The sequence below is a fragment of the Cyprinodon tularosa genome, unplaced genomic scaffold (genome assembly GCF_016077235.1).
Source record: "Cyprinodon tularosa strain WSP-4 unplaced genomic scaffold, ASM1607723v1 ctg557, whole genome shotgun sequence".
NCBI lineage: Eukaryota > Metazoa > Chordata > Actinopteri > Cyprinodontiformes > Cyprinodontidae > Cyprinodon > Cyprinodon tularosa.
In genome coordinates this window covers 417812-435265 of record NW_024039293.1, presented here as the reverse complement: position 1 = coordinate 435265, position 17454 = coordinate 417812, and the positions used below count along the sequence as shown (strand labels likewise).

The 17454-nt window shown below is 46.8% G+C and overlaps 1 protein-coding gene across 5 annotated transcripts in view; it reads right to left on the bottom strand.

Moving 5' to 3' along the window:
- The window catches only part of myt1la (myelin transcription factor 1-like, a), a 53677-nt gene that overhangs the window by 4093 nt on the left and 32130 nt on the right, over positions 1-17454 (bottom strand). For 4 of the 5 annotated variants that reach the window (XM_038305371.1, XM_038305370.1, XM_038305372.1 and 1 more), the window contains exons 9-23: positions 17139-17273; positions 10848-10938; positions 10262-10372; positions 9301-9521; positions 8216-8484; positions 6748-6972; positions 5416-5543; positions 5137-5205; positions 4991-5053; positions 4822-4905; positions 2937-3158; positions 2084-2175; positions 1910-2013; positions 1293-1436; positions 539-601 (exon numbers count right to left, since the gene is read on the bottom strand). In XM_038305371.1, the coding sequence (XP_038161299.1) occupies positions 539-601; positions 1293-1436; positions 1910-2013; positions 2084-2175; positions 2937-3158; positions 4822-4905; positions 4991-5053; positions 5137-5205; positions 5416-5543; positions 6748-6972; positions 8216-8484; positions 9301-9521; positions 10262-10372; positions 10848-10938; positions 17139-17273 (2021 nt within the window). The remainder of the gene's footprint in view (positions 1-538; positions 602-1292; positions 1437-1909; positions 2014-2083; positions 2176-2936; positions 3159-4821; positions 4906-4990; positions 5054-5136; positions 5206-5415; positions 5544-6747; positions 6973-8215; positions 8485-9300; positions 9522-10261; positions 10373-10847; positions 10939-17138; positions 17274-17454) is intronic. The other variant, XM_038305375.1, reaches the window with a different exon arrangement.

Genomic DNA, 17454 nt, shown 5'->3' with positions numbered 1-17454 from the left:
GAGTTTTTGTTCTCATTTGTTGCATCTCCATCAAAACTTTAGCGGGACTTTGATGAAGTTCTGACGCGAGGTTTTCAGTCCTGTCTGGATGTGGATCAGAGTATCAGATTGTTTCTCTATAGATGAGTAATTCGATAAACTCTACAGCTTATAAACGGTTCGGCGGTCCACTCCCGCACCTGGATCCAATCTCTGATCAATCAGCTGTAAAGATGGAACATAACGTCTCATCCGGGTCGGAAAATCTGCAGAACCAGACGGATCATTTCTGATTCCAGAGCCGCTCCAGGCTCCAAAGAAGCCCCAACCATCAGCCCTCCACCACCATGCTTCTCAGGTGTTTCCTCTTAGGTTGAATTTGACTCATTTTAGGCAGGAAATTATAATTTTTTTATTATTTTATCTGAAGAAGTTCTGAACATTGAAGGTGAAGGATGGAGGTGATGGACGGTCAGCAGTGATGAGCAGCATAGTGGGGGTAAGTAAGGGGCTAAGGGTGCAGAAGAGGAGGATAATTGGATAAAGGATGATGTCTTACTCTGGGAAGCATCTTTAAACTGCAGTTAAGCTTTACTGGGGTCTCTTTCTGTGGCAGCGGTCTCTACAGGAGAGGGTGTACAGAGAAGTCCATTAGCCTAGCATCACTCCAGAACCTCACCAACCACACAATCTCCACCTTAACGAGTCGTTCCAGATGTCTGAGACACAAACGGATTCAGCAGAGGGGAACTGGGCCGTCCTCGTTAAGGTGGAGCTCGTTAAAGCTGAACAAAAAGCTCCAGTAATCTGTCAGCTTTCTATTGCCAGAGATTATCCAATTAGCCTGAGTCTCCTTCCGACACTGAGACAAAATGACATCCAACCAAAACCACAGCGGCGCCATTGGTTCTGTGACGAGTGGCATGAAGAGAACAGAAAGAAGCAGATGAAAAAAACAACAGTTTCTTTTATGACCAACGTTCAACATGTCTGCAGGAGAAAAGAAGCCGAGTTTAGTTCTGGGAAACAGGTCGGGCTGAGACGGCAGGAGGAAACCATGGTAATCTCAAACATCACACCTGAATGAACCGGATCCATTCTGCCAAAACCAGAATGGATCCAGGTTTTGGCCTCAGGTTTGTCCTCATGGAGCTCAGCCTGACCTGAAGGCCCAAAGACTCGTCGGTTCTCTGGGTCAAAGATTCCACCGCCTCTGTCCTCGGCACCAAGCTGTTACCGTGTCTACAGCTCGGCCCGGCGGTGCTGCTCGGTACGGGGGCGGAGCCAGAGGGTTTCGGGGGACGGTTCCTCACCATGTGTGGCAGCTGGATGTTGGCGAGGCTGTTGATGAGCGACTGGCTCAGGTTGGCCAGCTCATGCAGCAGCGAGTCGTTCTGCTGCTCGATCACTGTGTTCTCCTCCTCCATGGACTTCAGGCTGGTCTCCATGGTGGTGATCTGTTGGACGACAGACGGACAGAATAGGCCTAATTCACTCATGTTGGGTGGATCAAGCTCCGCCCCCTCATCCCCGAGCAGCGGCTGTGTCGCCAATCGATCCGTCCCAGAAGACGATCCGACCATCAGCTCATTTACGCAACCGGCTATACATCCGGGTCGTCCTCCATTTTATTTTTTAAAAAGTTAAAAATTAAGTTTTTCTCTCCCTAAAAATAGCAAATGTACTAAACTGTAGGAAAAAAAAGTCGCGGAAAAAAAGCTCTGAACACAGTTAGCTGCACTCAGCCTCTGTTACCTTTGGATAAAGTCAATCAGCGGAAAATAGCGTCAATTATTGGTGAGAACGTTTCCACTGCCGTCCTTCAGAAAGTTACGCCGGTTTTATTAACCTTCTTTCATGTCCAGTAATAATGCATTATTAAATATAGAAAAACATGTTCAGGTTATGAGGAAATGCTGGGATTTCTCACCTGTGTCCTCAGTTTAATCATATCTGACTCCACTTGATTATTGGACTCGTTCAGATCTTTGATTTCTTCATCCAGCTGTTTTATTTCCTCGTCATTTTCAATTCCTGAAACAAAAGCAGACGGTTCCAGCTCCACGTTTCAGAGGAAAGGCTCAGGCAGTGGAAACTGGCTCACCCTTGCTTGCTCTTTGTTTGATTGTCAGCATGTCCACGCTGCTCATCCTGGCCTTCTTCATGGCTGAGGAGGTGCGGGGACAACCGGAGAGACTGGAAGTACAAACAGATGCAGAAAACATCTGGACTGAGAGCTGGAACTCCATGGTTTTTGTCTTATCTTAATTTTTAAATTCATTTAAAGGTATAGTGGAGGATTTTCGCACATTTTTGAAAAGACCCACCTTCCCCATAAAAAAATAAAAATAAAAATGCACAATCCTGTGGGGGAACGTCTATTGAACGCCTATGAGAGCGTGCACGAGGCCATTCTGCCTCGTGCACGCTCTGTTTAAAAGTTGCTATTTGCATGGCTAATTCAACCTTACCGTCCAACAGAAGATTTGCAATATTTCAGACTCGCCACCCTGCAGAGAAGCACCTCCCCTCTCGCACACTGATGAGAAAATTGATCTAATTTTGAACGAAAACCATATTCTTAATGTTTTCATGTTTCCTATGCATGGATGTATGGGAGCAATATTGTTGCAATATTTTTTTGCAAATGTGTGCAGAGTTGTGTGTCTGTATCATTTCTGACAAAACATTAAGAATATGTCTAAAAGTTCCTTCTTTGTTCATATTTCAATCCGTTTTCTCATCAGAGTTTAGAGCGCTCCGGCGAAAGGGAGGTCATCTCAGCAGGCAGGTATTTCTGGGCGTACAGCGGTAAGGGAAAAGCACGAAGGACGTCCACACGTAAACATATCAGCAGGATGATTGACAGTTAGGGGGACCAATTATTTAGATGATCCACCCGCAAAAAGAAAATCCTCCACTTTACCTTTAAGAGTAAAATTTTCATGCTTGTTCACCTGCGGTGGGTCAGGAAGCTCCCGCTGACGTGCCCGGAGCCGTCGCAGCCTGGAGTCGGACACGTCATCCCGTCCGTCTTCCCCGACTTCCACACAAACTGCGATCCGTTCATGTAGCTGTCTTTTTGCCGTTTGGCCGCCAGGGGGCAGCCTGATGCACTGCGATGAGAGGCATACTTCCCGGTCACATGACCCTGTCCATCACAGCCTGGAACCGGACACCTGGGAGGACGAACCAACCGTATCAGACAACAACGGTCCCCGAAATAAACTGAGTGAACCTTCAGTTAATGAGATCCGCTGATATTTCACCAGGCGACTAAAAGACGCTGCCTCCTACAGGCCGGGAGGTTAACAACCCATCTCATCCAGATCGTCGGAAACTCTTCGTTATGTCCTGCGTGAACATGTTGCTTACTCAGTCAGTGCGACTGGTTAAATCTGGGCGTATACAGGTCAGACTGTACTACGAAACCGCAGGGTTTAAAAGTTCAAAGCTCACGATGTTTGTTCTCACACCACGTGGACCGACGCAAATCTATTTACAGGAACGAAGTCCAAGATGGCTGATCCTTCCGCTACTCGGACTCGTCTATCTGTCAGCTAAACGATTAGAAGAGGAATATGAAGCTCACTAGAGTGAAACGTGAAACGCGCTGCTTTGCCAATTTGTGCAATTTTTTGCAGAAAACCCTAAAACGAAAAGGGCGACGATGTAATCGGACAAAGACATGGCTGAACAAACGTGGCAAATACGGTCTGTCAGTTTGAAAGAAAGAGTGCGTGTAATTTGTTTTGACTGTGACACAACCTTCACAGTTTTTTCATTAGCATAAGTAAGGGAGACAAACCTTGTCTAGACATAACAGGGTTGATTACGGTGCATTGAGGGCCGTACGATGAACCGCTCTCTCTTTGCAAAGATAAGAAAATAAAATGCCGACTGAGTGAAATCCATCGATCTCCGTTTATTTAACTTGGGTGAATAGTTAAAGAATTTTTTCCAACTAAATTGAGCTTTTTGAGACTGTTTAACTGAATGGAAGTGTGGGCCATCCCACCAAGGAAAGATTGGTTGCAAAGACGTTGTAAAGACGACATAATTTGCGTCCAAACCTACAAATGGTTGAAATGTGAAAGTTTAAAAGCCGTCATTTTCAAATTGAAAAAAGCTGGCGCTGTACCGGTCCGTCGTGGTGAAGAGAGAGCTGAGTCAAAAAGTGAAGCTCTCAATTTACCGGTCGATCTACGTTCCTACCCTCATCTATGGTCATGAACTCTGGGTCATGACCGGAAGAACGAGATCGCGGATACAAGCGGCCGAAATGGGTTTCCTCCGTAGGGTGGCTGGGCTCTCCCTTAGAGATAGGGTGAGAAGCTCGGTCATCTGGGAGGGAACCGCTGTCCTCCATGTCGAGAGGAGCCAGTTGAGGTGGCTCGGGCATCTGATTAGGATGCCTCCTGGACGCCTCCCTGGTGAGGTGTTCCGGGTCCGAGGCCCCGGGGAAGACCCAGGACACGCTGGAGAGACTATGTTTCTCGGCTGGCCTGGGAACGCCTTGGGGTTCCTCCTGAAGAGCTGGAAGAAGTGGCTGGGGAGAGGGAAGTCTGGGCCTCCCTTCTTAGGCTGCTGCCCCCGCGACCCGACCCCGGATAAGCGGATGAAGATGGATGGATGGATGGAATTTTCAGATAATTGAAAACTGGGATTATGATCTTTTTAACGTCTGTTATATGACTAATATGGACAAAATCAGAACGACCAAACAGTCCAATTCTCAACAACCATTTCTGGACTAAATCAAGACTATGACGGACCGACAAGATGTAGCCTAAAAACCAACGTTTACATGACGCCTGCTGTTTGGGGATATTCCACTCTTACTTAATTGGTTCCTGCTCGTCCTTTTCTTCTTTGCTGTGCAGGATTTTCACGCCACTTTTCTTGGCTCGAGGACATCCAGACAGACTGCAGGAGGAACGAGACACCGGGAAAACCCGTTAAAGAGATCATCGGGAATCACACATTCTGTTTGATGGGTTGTTCCCTGTACCTCCTGTGGGAGGCGTAGTTCCCAGTAATGTGTCCTGATCCATCGCAGCCCGGCGTTGGACACCTAGTAAACAAACAGGAACACCATCTGTCAGACGGAGGGACTCCACCTGCGGCTAGAATGTTGAGAAGATTTCACAGACTGACTTTAGTTCCTGTGAGTTGGGCGTCATCAAACCTCGAAGGTTCTTATCGACCAACTGACAGCTTGAAAGACTGCAGAGGAAAAAACAAACACCAGAGCTACTGATGACCACCAAAACTTAAAATGGCCCCTACCATTGGAGTCCGACCCTGAAGTTACAATGGACAAAACCTTAAATGTGTTCAGTTGCTAAAGTAGAAACAACATGTGATCACTGATTAACAGGCCTGATTTCTGCTCATCTGCATGAGGAACCTTCAGAAGGTGGGTCCTATCCCTACCTGATCAGTTCCTTCTTGCCCTCCTTGCAGGCGGGGTATTTGTGGTGTTTGGGGCTGGGCACCGTCACCTCACCCGGGTAACACTGCTCATCCAGCAGCTCCTGGAACGGGTCCAGATCGTCTCTCTGCTGCAAGGGGAATAGAACCGGCATCTTAAACCTCTGCGGTCAAACTGAGAATGTGCAAAAATGACTGGATGGTTGATGACAGGTCTCCTTTCACTCACGTTCTATGGGAGAACGCTGGTTTGGGGATTCTGACCAAACTACAGATCGGTAGAACCCTGACCTTGACCCAGACCCTGTCTGCTGTGACCCTGAAGCTTTCAGAAGCTCCAGATATACAATAGTAGCCATTCAAAATGTCCCCACTTTCCTTGAAGGGTCCTTGGCTGCTCCTTGGCAGGTCTTTGGCTGGTCCTTGGCTGGCCCTTGGTTGGTCCTTGGCAGCTCCTTGACTGGTCCTTGGCAGGTTCTTGGTTGGTCCTTGGCTGGTCCTTGGCAGCTGCTTGGCTGGTCCTTGGCTAATCCTTGGCAGGTTCTTGGTTGGTCCTTGGCTGGTCCTTCACTGATCCTTGGCTGATTATTGGCAGGTCCTTGGCAGGTCCTTGGTTAGTCCTTGGCTGATCCTTGGCTGGTGCTTGGCTGGTCCTTGGTTGGTCCTTGGCTGATTCTTGGATGATTCTTGGCAGGTCCTTAGCTGGTCCTTGGATAATTCTTGGCTGGTCCTTAGTTGGTCCTTGCCTGGTCCTTGGCAGGTCCTTAGTTGGTCCTTGGCAGGTCCTTAGTTGGTCCTTGGCAGGTTCTTGGTTGGTCCTTGGCTGATCCTTGGCTGATCATTTGCTGGTCCTCGGTTGGTCCTTGGTTGGTCCTTGGCTGGTCCTTGGTTGGTCCTTGGCTGATCCTTGGCTGATCCTTGGCTGATCCTTGGCTGGTCCTTGGCTGATCCTTGGCTGATCCTTGGCTGGTCCTTGGCTGATCCTTGGCTGATCATTTGCTGGTCCTCGATTGGTCCTTGGTTTATTTATTATTCCTTATTAGACATTAATCTTTGTACTAAAATATTGTTTCTGACATGATTTGTGGACATTAAGATCTAAAGAGGAGCGCCATCTCCTGGTCAGACCCTGTAATTCAGTGAAAGGGTGGAGTCAGAGTAAAAAAATATCCAGGAGGGGGGTCACTGCAGTGGCAGGAAGTTGGCTGCCATTCGACCGCCGTTTGAGTGGGAGGGCCATTTTGAATGGCTGCTATTGTAAATATTGAGCTGGGACAAAGACCTGTTTCTAAACCATTCCTAAAGCCATAGACCTGTTTGGGGCCTTCCTTGTACCTCTTTGTGCTCCTGATCTTCTCCAAGACGTTTCATCTTGGTATAGTCCACCGGCAGGTCCCAGCAGTCTGCGTCGCCCAGCTGGAAGCAGTGGCTGCTGTGCAGAGCCTGCCGCTGAGGGGACATGGGCTGCAGGGGCGTCAACACCGTGCCGCTGTCCTCCGGACCTCCGGGCTGAACCGCCACATCGATAGGCCCATTATCGTCATGATCACCAACTGGACTCTTAAGAAGCAGATGCAGGAAAAACTTAAAATATTCATATATTTACCCAAACACCCAGCCCTATGTTATAACATGGAGTCCCACAGGGTCAGATTCTGGGCCCACTTTTTTAATGTTAAACCTAATGGAGTTTTTTTTACATAGAACAGGAAGTCGGGCAAATAAAAAAAATGTTTCATCCAAAGATGGTCCAGAGTAAAAGTATTAATGTTACTTTAAAATAAAAAAGGTGTGGTAGATAAATTACTGTTTTATAGAATTTGATGGGTCCAAAGCTATCTCTATAGTTCTGCTGCTATAGGCTTAGACTGCTGGAGGACATGGGGACCCCTTTTTCATCATTCCGCTTCATTCTATCTCTGTTAGTTCAGTCTCTAACGTTAGGGTTAGGGTTGTGAATTGGAGCTATATAAATAAACTGAATTTAAATTGAATTGAAACTATGTATATATTTATTTCTAGTTATGATGCTGCTTTCACCACAAAAGGATTCTGCACCGATAGCGATGGTAGGTTAACGTGATTTATTTGTGAAAATTTAATCTGAAAGCAGAAACAACACAGTGAATACTGTAAGCTGTTTAGTTTTTATACATTCAAATAAATTAAACGTTAAACCTTTGGCGTGTGTTGTCACTACCCGATTCATCCTGGAAGCGCGATCCATCCTGCACGTGCGCGAACAAAAACCCGGGCTTCCAGGTAGGCAATACTTTGTTTTTCTTCCTTTTTTATTCTTTTGTCTTTTTTGTCTTTTGATTATTTTTGTTTTTTCGTAAATATTGCATATTCTAAAAACGAAAAGGAGTAACACACTTAAATAGCCTTTCGAACGTTACTGTGACTGCTATGGGCGTGTCCGATGATGATGTCACGCAATACAATGGAGAGAATGGAAAACGTTTCCATTTCTTCCACAAAAGTCGTAAATATTTTCTATATATATTATGTAGGTTCGCATTTTTTTATTTTTTAGGTATATAAATAAGTATTTTTAATACTGTTATTACGTAGTTTTTTTTGCGATCCGGATCTTATTATTCTTTTCGCACACGCACAGGACGGATGGTGCTTCCGGGACGGATCGTTGGTTTGGTTAGCATTAGCATTAAAGGACCTGGCATCTGCCTGAGGACAGTATTTAAGGAGAGCAGGGGAATGTGAGTGCGCCACCTACTGGCCAGGAGGAGTTCAAAGAAACGCAGGTGGCTCCTCCCTCCATCACCAGGTGACGTGAGTTTACCTGAGTCAGGATGTCGTGGGGTTTCCCTCCCAGGGCGTTGGGGAGCTCCCGGCATCTGGTGGACAGGTTGAGGATGGCGGTTGCAGCCATGTGGGCGGCCTCCATGTCGTGGGTGTAGTCAAAGCTGCTCTTGCTGCAGGTGCTGCTGGCACTGCTTCCCCCGCCTCCACCTCCTGCGCCTCCCCCCCCACAGCTCAGGCTGCTGCTGCTGCTGGGGGCGTAGCTGGTGGTGCTGCTGGCTGGACTCGATGTCTTACAGAAACGCTTCGCTGCAGGGATTAAAACAAAGACGGATAGCGGCTGGATGAAGGGAATGGAACCCAGAACCTTTTGAGTCCGTCTCCATCACAGCAGCCACCAGGCTGAACTCTGCGTGTTTCCCACTAACATCTGCTCTGCTAGAGGAGCCCCAGTCTGTCAGACTCCAATCATTCCTAATCGCCACCTCTCCTCTCCGGTCCAGCAGCTCTCTGCTGCCTTCAGCTTTTATTGTTAATTATCATGTCCACCCCTCCCCCCCCACCTGCTCTGGTTCATCCTTTGAGAAGATCAGGATGTCAGAGGAAACACTGATCTGTTCAGGAGCAGCCAGTCAGCATCACAATGGGCGGATGTTACGGAGGCACTGGTCTGAAGGAAGGAAAATCCAGGAATAATAACTGACTGAGGATGAATCAGCGTGCTGCAGTGATGCTGATGGAGGAAGCAGAACGACGGCAGGCAGTCGTGACGTCTCTTCTGAAATCCTCCCCCTGCATCTCACTAATGGCTTCCAGCCAAAGGAGCCAAGTTCACCTCCATTATCTCTGCTGCTTCCCACTCCCTCCTCCTCCCCTCCATCCCTCTGCTTTCTCTCCAGCCTCACGCAGAAGCTGCAGCATTTTAACCTCATTACGCAAAGTCATGTTTGTTCACAGGAGACCAGGTCCTAATGATGGGATTCCCTTCAAAGAACAAGAACTGACAGTAAACCCACATTTTTCCGTTTTATATTGGTAAACATCATGGATTTAGTCACTGGTTCCACAGTTTCCAGTAAAACTGAACCGGAGGTGAAAGTGGAACCGTGACCTCGTTCCTCTTACCGTCGTATCCCTTAGGAGACGTGTCCCGTCCGTGCTGGGATTTAGACGTGAGGCCTCTTTTTCCGTAGCTAGCATGCTGTCCGTCGTAGCCGCTGTAGTCGTAGCTCGTCTTGGAGTATTTTTCCAGCTCCTTGGTCAGATTGGATCGAGGCGTGCTGGTGGGAACGTTGTTCTTATAGCCGTACTGAGGAATCTCCAACTGCTTAACGAAACACATCGGCCTGAAACGGAAAGAAGATGGCCGCCGGTCAGCGTTCCTCATCCATCCATCATCCATCAATCATCCATCCATCAATAATCATCCATCCATCCATCCATCCATCATCCATCCATCCATCCATCATCCATCCATCCATCCATCATCCATCCATCCATCCATCCATCATCCATTTCCATTATCCATCCATCCATCCAACCATCCATCCATCCATCCATCAATCAATCATCCTTCCATCCATCCATCATCCATCCATCAATCATCCATCAATCCATCATCCTTCCATCCATCCATCCATCCATCATCCATCCATCCATCCATCAATCATCCATCAATCCATCATCCTTCCATCCATCCATCCATCCATCAACCATCCATCCATCCATCATCCATCCATCCATCCATCCATCCATCCATCCATCCATCCATCCATCCATCCATCCATCATCCATCCATCCATCCATCCATCCATCATCCATCCATCCATCCATCCATCATCCATCCATCATCCATCCATCATCCATCAATCCATCATCCTTCCATCCATCCATCCATCCATCAACCATCCATCCATCCATCATCCATCCATCCATCCATCCATCCATCCATCCATCCATCCATCCATCCATCCATCCATCCATCCATCCATCATCCATCCATCCATCCATCCATCCATCATCCATCCATCCATCCATCCATCATCCATCCATCATCCATCCATCATTGGTCCATTGGGGGCGGTACCTGAGGACTCTGTCTGACATCTGATTGGTCTTACTGCCACCTTCAGCAGGGTGAGTCTTTTCATGGACCTTCGCCATCTTTTCAGCAGCTGCGATGGGACAGCCGGACAGACTGACGGAGGAGGAGGAGACGACAGGAGTAGGTTAGACACGCTTTACTTGGTTTCACTGTCCCTTGGATTCCTTCAAGATCTTTGGTTGGTTTGGGCTGGTTAACCCTCTGGCTGCTGAGGAACTAGTTAACCAATTGCTGGTTCTATCATTCTAAAACAACTAGCAGTTGAATTTTTGACATGAGAAGTTAATCTTCAAATAAATCATAATATATCACTGCTCCCAGCCTCAGTATCCAGTATGGATACCAACTAGTTGCCAAGATTACTCTGGTAACAAGGCAACACATTGATCATGTGAGATCGCCCTTAATTTGGATTTGTTTGAAGATGGCGGAGGTGGAGGGTCTGCAGACCCCCGAAGGAAACCTAAAGGTACCGCAGGCGGTTCATGCAGGAGGAAGACCTCAGCGCTCAGACTGATCTGAAACGTTCTCATGAAACATCACTCAGGTGAGACCAAAGCAGACTCACCTGCGGTGGGAGTTCCTGTTGCTATTGACATGCCCCCGTCCAGAGCAGCCCGGAGTCGGACACTTTAACACATTTTCATACATGGCAAGAACTTCAGCAGACAGGAGAAGGTGAGAAAGACAGCGAGGGTTAGGAGCAGACAGGAGAGTTACCGGCTGTTGTTTTACTGACTGCTGGGCATGCTCAGTTCACACCAACATGACTGACAGGATGTTCACAAACACTGATGAGTCAAACTGTGAGCGGATCCTGAGATGTAGCAGGGAGAACATTTTTACTAAGAACCACCAGTAGATACCTCTTCTGATCCAGAACCATCTTGTCCAAAGCTAACTGGTACAAAACCATTATGTAAATGTAGATCCCTTTATTGCCCCACAATGGAGAAATTCACTCTCTGAGCTGCCATCGTGTGGAGCCCGGGGAGCACTCTGGAGTTAAGGGTCTTGCTCAGGGACCCAGAGGCTGTGGGGTCAAACCGGGTACTTGCAACCTTCTCAGAGCTCTAACCACTAGGCCACCACTCCCCATATATTATAACTACTAGGATCGTCTGTTCAAGACATGCAGAAATCTAGAACCAGTTGATCTATAACCATCTAAGTCTATGTTTACAAGACAGAATGATGATATGTAGATCTCTTGGTTGAGTTCCATCAAACCTCTTTGCAATCCAAATCCCACAAACTGCAAAATGCTGATGAAGATTGGACTTTGTTTCCAAGTTTGAAGATTTTTCACTTCCCATCCGGGAAGCTTTTTTAATTCAAAATATCAGAAAAAGCTTTAAGTTTGAGGCTCTATAGAGTGGACCAACAAGGTTGCGATGACCGCCAACCCCTTTACAGGGGTACCAAAGACCTCGCCTGTTCAGCCAGGCCAACAATTTCCCCTAACGACCCCCCTTTCAGAGACATAGACAGGTATGGGGCATTGCAGGCGAACAAAGAAGCCAATTCTAAACTTCCACCACAAAACGGGCGAATCCAAACAAACCCCGAATTGACGTAAACTCTAGGAAGTTGCCTTATCTGGTTGTGGCCTGTACTTTTGTCACGCCATGACCCGCTACCATCACCGGGTCGTGTTCAGTGGCCCCGTCCCCCGCTGGCTCCCTGCCCTCGTCCGCCGGGGTTCCCAGACCAGCCCTGGAGCTGACGGCTCCGTTCTGCTGCACTGAAGTCGACCAAAATCCCGGATGATTTTGAAATTCCCCATGGACATTTTTTTAGGTACTACAAGTAGGACATGTACAGGAAAGAGAGGACGTCTGGTCCTCTCATCATATCAATGATGTTTCAGTGAGTGAGTGCTTGTTGCTATGATGCCGCTTCGCTCTTCGTAAACCAACCAATCAGAGCACAGCTCATCTAAATATTCATGATCAAACCATAAAAGGGAGAAAAGCTGTGGTTTCATTCTAGGGCTTTTAACCAGGCTGCATTAGGGCTCATAGAACAGCTAATATGCCATTTTCAGACCAACCGATGTTACACACCCTATTAGAGACCTGAAGGACCAGATACCCTATAGAATCATTCTATCACCCTATTAGAGACCTGAAGGACCAGATACCCTATAGAATCATTCTATCACCCTATTAGAGACCTGAAGGACCAGATACCCTATAGAATCATTCTATCGCCCTATTAGAGACCTGAAGGACCAGATACCCGATAGAATCATTCTATCACCCTATTAGAGACTTGAAGGACCAGATACCCTATAGAATCATTCTATCACCCTATTAGAGACCTGAAGGACCAGATACCCTATAGAATCATTCTATCACCCTATTAGAGACCTGAAGGACCAGATACCCTATAGAATCATTCTATCACCCTATTAGAGACCTGAAGGACCAGATACCCTATAGAATCATTCTATCACCCCTTTAATGAGAACATAATAAACTAATAAAAACCTACCAAAGTGTGTGTGTAGTGAGAGGGCGGGGCTTAATTCCTGTCTGTGGCGCCCAGAACTCCTTCAGTTTGAACGCAGCATGAGAACCAATGATCTAATCCACAGTAATCAGTTCCAGACCTCTCAGGTCCAGAGCCGAATGTGAACCAATGGTTCTCTTTCATCCCTGCTGACCGCCACAGGCGGGGCTTCAAGATCTGAATGATCACTCTTGCGCTTGTCAAGAATTAGTACAAACAAAGTCACATGTGACCAACCAGTGATCGACATATAAGTCCACATAATCTTGTCACACCAGGAGTTCAGTCCCTTATCATCTTCTTGTATGCGGGTTTGTGTTGAGCGGTTCTACGGACGTGTGTTTCCAATTGATAATTATTAGCCGACACTGTCGGGTAGCGACAGTCTATGGCGACAGCGGGTCGCTGTGACGGCAAATCCCATAATGCTTTGCGAGGAGAGCTCTCCACGGAAAGCATTCTGGGATATATCTGTCTCCTATGAGGCCTTTCTTTTTATTCTCATACACTTCGTAAACACTTTTTCTCTTCCGACTGTCGCCATTTTCAAAAGACCGCAGGGAGAAAGGTGAGCTTCAATGACTGTCTGAAACTGTAGCTCACCACATACACCTGAAAGAAAAAGATGGCTAACCGGACGAGCACGTAGGTCGGCCTTACGTAAACATATCAACAAAATGATTGACAGTTAGGAGGACCACTGATTGAGATGATCCACCAGGAAATAAAAGATCGTCCTCTAAACCTTTCAGCCATGAAACTGGGTCAGCCTCCATTCTTGTCCCACCTTCGGTGGAGTACATTAAGGAACTCCATGCCTGTTGGTCTCCCCTCACTGAACCCTGCATGTGGACCCTGCTTACCTTGCCAGTGGTCCCAGGGGAATTTTTTGGCTCAGCTGCACCTCAGTTGTGATGAAATAGAATGTGAGTTACGTATGTAACTACAGTTCTATGAATCCCTGATGACCGTCACAGCGTTCGATCTGAAAGGTGTAGGGGCTGAACTCTCGGTGTCACATGGTTATATAGACTTGGTCACCGGTAGGTCACATGTGACTTTGTTGATAGTGAAGAGCTGCTTATCCTCCCACAGCAGTGTGTCGCAGTGAGCTCGTTACAGCTTTTTTATGTATGCCCAATATTTAAGCGTGGTCTGCGCAATGTTATTCCACGCCACAACGCCAGAGGGCCAATCAGGAACTAGCTGTGGGTCTAGATACGGCCGAGGCGGTGAGGAAGTGGGGGCAAGGGTAGCCTGGGTGCCATTCAGAACTTAGTCCCGCCCACAACGTTTGAGGTCGGGAAGTTCGGTCTGGCATTGCTCAATAGTAGCGCGAGTATGCTCGCACAATATCTGGCGGGCAAATCAAATTGTCAGGGCGGGCTTTATACGATGATGGACAGATGATCAACAGTAACGTAATCAACCACGTCACCAAAGCGCGCTTGGGTGACAACAACAATGGCTGCCGCTGGAGGGTTGGGGTGAGTAGATTCTGCTATTAGGTCTGTTCTAGAAGATATCGACAGCAAATTAATTTTAAAAGAGGAACAGAGAAACGCGATCAAGGCTCATCTTCTTATTCTAGGCGTGCAACTGCACGCTTTGATTTTTGTTGACAACAACTATGCGTCACTTAAAGGGATAGTTCGGTATTTTTGACATGAATCTGTATGGCATCCCCATCACCAGTGGCATGCAATCACACTGACTTACCCCTGGCAGCGTCCTGTGAGCAGAGTTATCGTCCAGTTTTGGTCAAGCCGAAAGTAGTCCGGCAGGTTTTTAGGAACAGCGAAATAAAACTTTTCTCTTCCCAAAACATTATGTGTTCAAAAGAGCGATATTTTTGCATCCCAAAAACATTGTAGTGGAAAAAAGTCACACGTCGTTATCACTTGGTCCTATTTTCTCTCTGTTCGTATCAGTGCGCGCCGTCATTCAGACAGCGAGAACCTGACAACAGCCATGTCTCCCTCCGCCTAGCTGGGCGGAGGGATGCAAAAATATCGCTCTTTTGAACACATAATGTTTTGGGAAGAGAAAAGTTTTATTTCGCTGTTCCTAAAAACCTGCCGGACTACTTTCGGCTTGACCAAAACTGGACGAGAACTCTGCTCACAGGACGCTGCCAGGGGTAAGTCAGTGTGATTGCATGCCACTGGTGATGGGGATGCCATACAGATTCATGTCAAAAATACCGAACTATCCCTTTAACATACGTCACGCACTCCGTTGCTCTTATTGGTTATAGGTCTATCCAATTGAGTGCAGAGGCATTTTTCTTCCTGGTTCGTTCGAAACACGCCCCATAATCACAGCTCTATGGAGCAGCATCAGACTCATTCTGACTAGAATTGAATAGGACTACGTCAGGCTAGCTGCTCCATCTTAACCAGTCGTTTTCCACAATGGCGGTAAGACAAACAAAACAAGCCGGTAAGGAACCAAACAGGAAATACGTATAGAGTAGAGCGGATGGAGATTTGACCAATCAGAGGCCTCCTGTCTACGGTCACATATAATTTCGGAGAGGTGCAGCAGAGTGTCTGTGGAAGGGGTGGGGGGGCATATCTGCATTCACTGTGACTAAAAGGCAGACAACCTGGTTTCTGAGTATAAATTGGCCTTAAGTCTTGACCTGCTTAAGCACCACGTCTGACTGTCATCCAGGATTCATAAAACCGTAGTTATATACATAACTCACGTTTTCAAACTATCTCCTTTTGGACCCAGTTTTGAAACAGACCCAGATCCATCTAATTTATTAGCTCTGTGGTCCAAAACCATCTAATCTAGAACCATCTAATGTACAACTACCTATTTCAGAACTGAAATAGCCTATTCTAGAACCTCCGATTGAGAACAAACCAGTCCACAACCTTCTGGCTCTGAACTTCTGATCCAAGAAGTTCTCCGGAACCACCCTTGGTAAAACCTCTGGTTCTAGCCTGGAAGATAAGATTCAGAATTCTCCTTGAAAAAGTCGGACTGAAATGTAAAAACAAAACGTCTTCTGGAAGCGGTTCCCTTAAACCGGGCCGGACCACAACCTGAAACCTTACAAGATAGTCCAGATCTGGGAACACCAGCCAGAAACCTGGACATTTCTCACTGGTTCTAGTAAACATGGAGCTTCTACAGGATCAGACAAAGATGAAATCATTGATCTGGAATATCTTCATGAACTTCAAGAGGAAATTCTGCCGGATCATTGGGGGAGATCCTGATCCTTGTAAATGTGCTAAAAAAGTGATTCCTTTTGGACCTGATTGTTCTCCAGAATTGAACATTTCAGGCAGCTATCAAGGACAAAATGCAACTTTGGATCCCTTCATGTTGTGAAGGAAGAATCATGAAAAGGGAATCATGTTTAAACTTTAGACGGAGTCTAAATAAAAAGGCGTAGAGGAGAAACTCCCAGTTAACAGATTGTTCAGAACGAAAATGTTTGATTTTTACAGCGATCTGCCCTCAAAAATTCACAGATTATGATGAGAATTGAATTCACATAGACTGGCACATTAAACCAGATTTAAATCAATTTCTTCTTGTCGTTCCTAAAAGATTTGAACCTGGTGATTGTTTCAGATTTTTTCTTCATGCTCTCCGCCTCGGTTGGTTCTGCAGTCTCTGAAGGTTTTCATTGAATACAAACACTGATGGTTCATGCAGAAGCCAGATGATGGATCACCAGCATGCCGAAACCTTCAAACTTTCACAGAAACACCCAACAGCTCGGAACATCTCCAAGGAGCACTGCGGGTTCTGAGCTCGGCCCGGAGAGAGCCGCCGTGGCCACAACGTGCACAAGCTTTCATGTTTGTGATGGACACAAAGCAGAAGTCATCTGATTGGCTAGGTAAAGACAAGTGGGTGGAGCTACAGGTACATTTTATTACTCCTGATTCTTCTGGCAGCATCCAATCAGATGATAGTACTCTGATCCAAATTTCTGACTCATCTGACTTTGGACTTTCGGTCAAATTATGTCGTTTGGACAAGGAAGCCTGATTTAAGTCTAAACGGCTCCTGAAGTTCATTCTTAAAGAACGATGCCACCGTCTGGGAATGAAAGCTAAACTTCAATGTCTATTTTCTCCAATAAATGTTCCTTTGAATGTTTATCTAATTGCAGAACCCTGGTGCCTGGGTCAGTTTTCTTTTATGTCCTTTGAAACCCTTGATGGACACTTCTAACTGTGATCTGTAGACCGAACACAAGGTCCCAGCAGATCCTAGTGTTTTATTTCGATCAATAAGATGATTTCTGCCTCTGAGGAAACATCCAGCATTCCCACAGGAACAACACCTTAGGCAGATAAAAAGCTGCAGCACCTACTTTCAGGAGGGACTCGGTCTTTGTGGGGACACCCAGACAGACTGCGGTGGTGGGGGTACAGACCGGTCACATGACCAGTACCGTCACAACCCGGCGTCGGACACTTGCTCTCCTTCTTCTCTCCTCTGGAGGAATCTGGGAATAAATAGTAGGAGAATAGTCTAATGGGAGGGAGAAAAACACCTTGGCTCTGATCATCTGACCAATTCTGGGCCTTTCCTAAAGAGCTGGACTGGCCTTGTGTCGAAGGTTTTCCAGGAAACATGTCCTCTGACAGGGAACCCTTACCTGGTTTCACCCTCTGGCAGGTAATTCG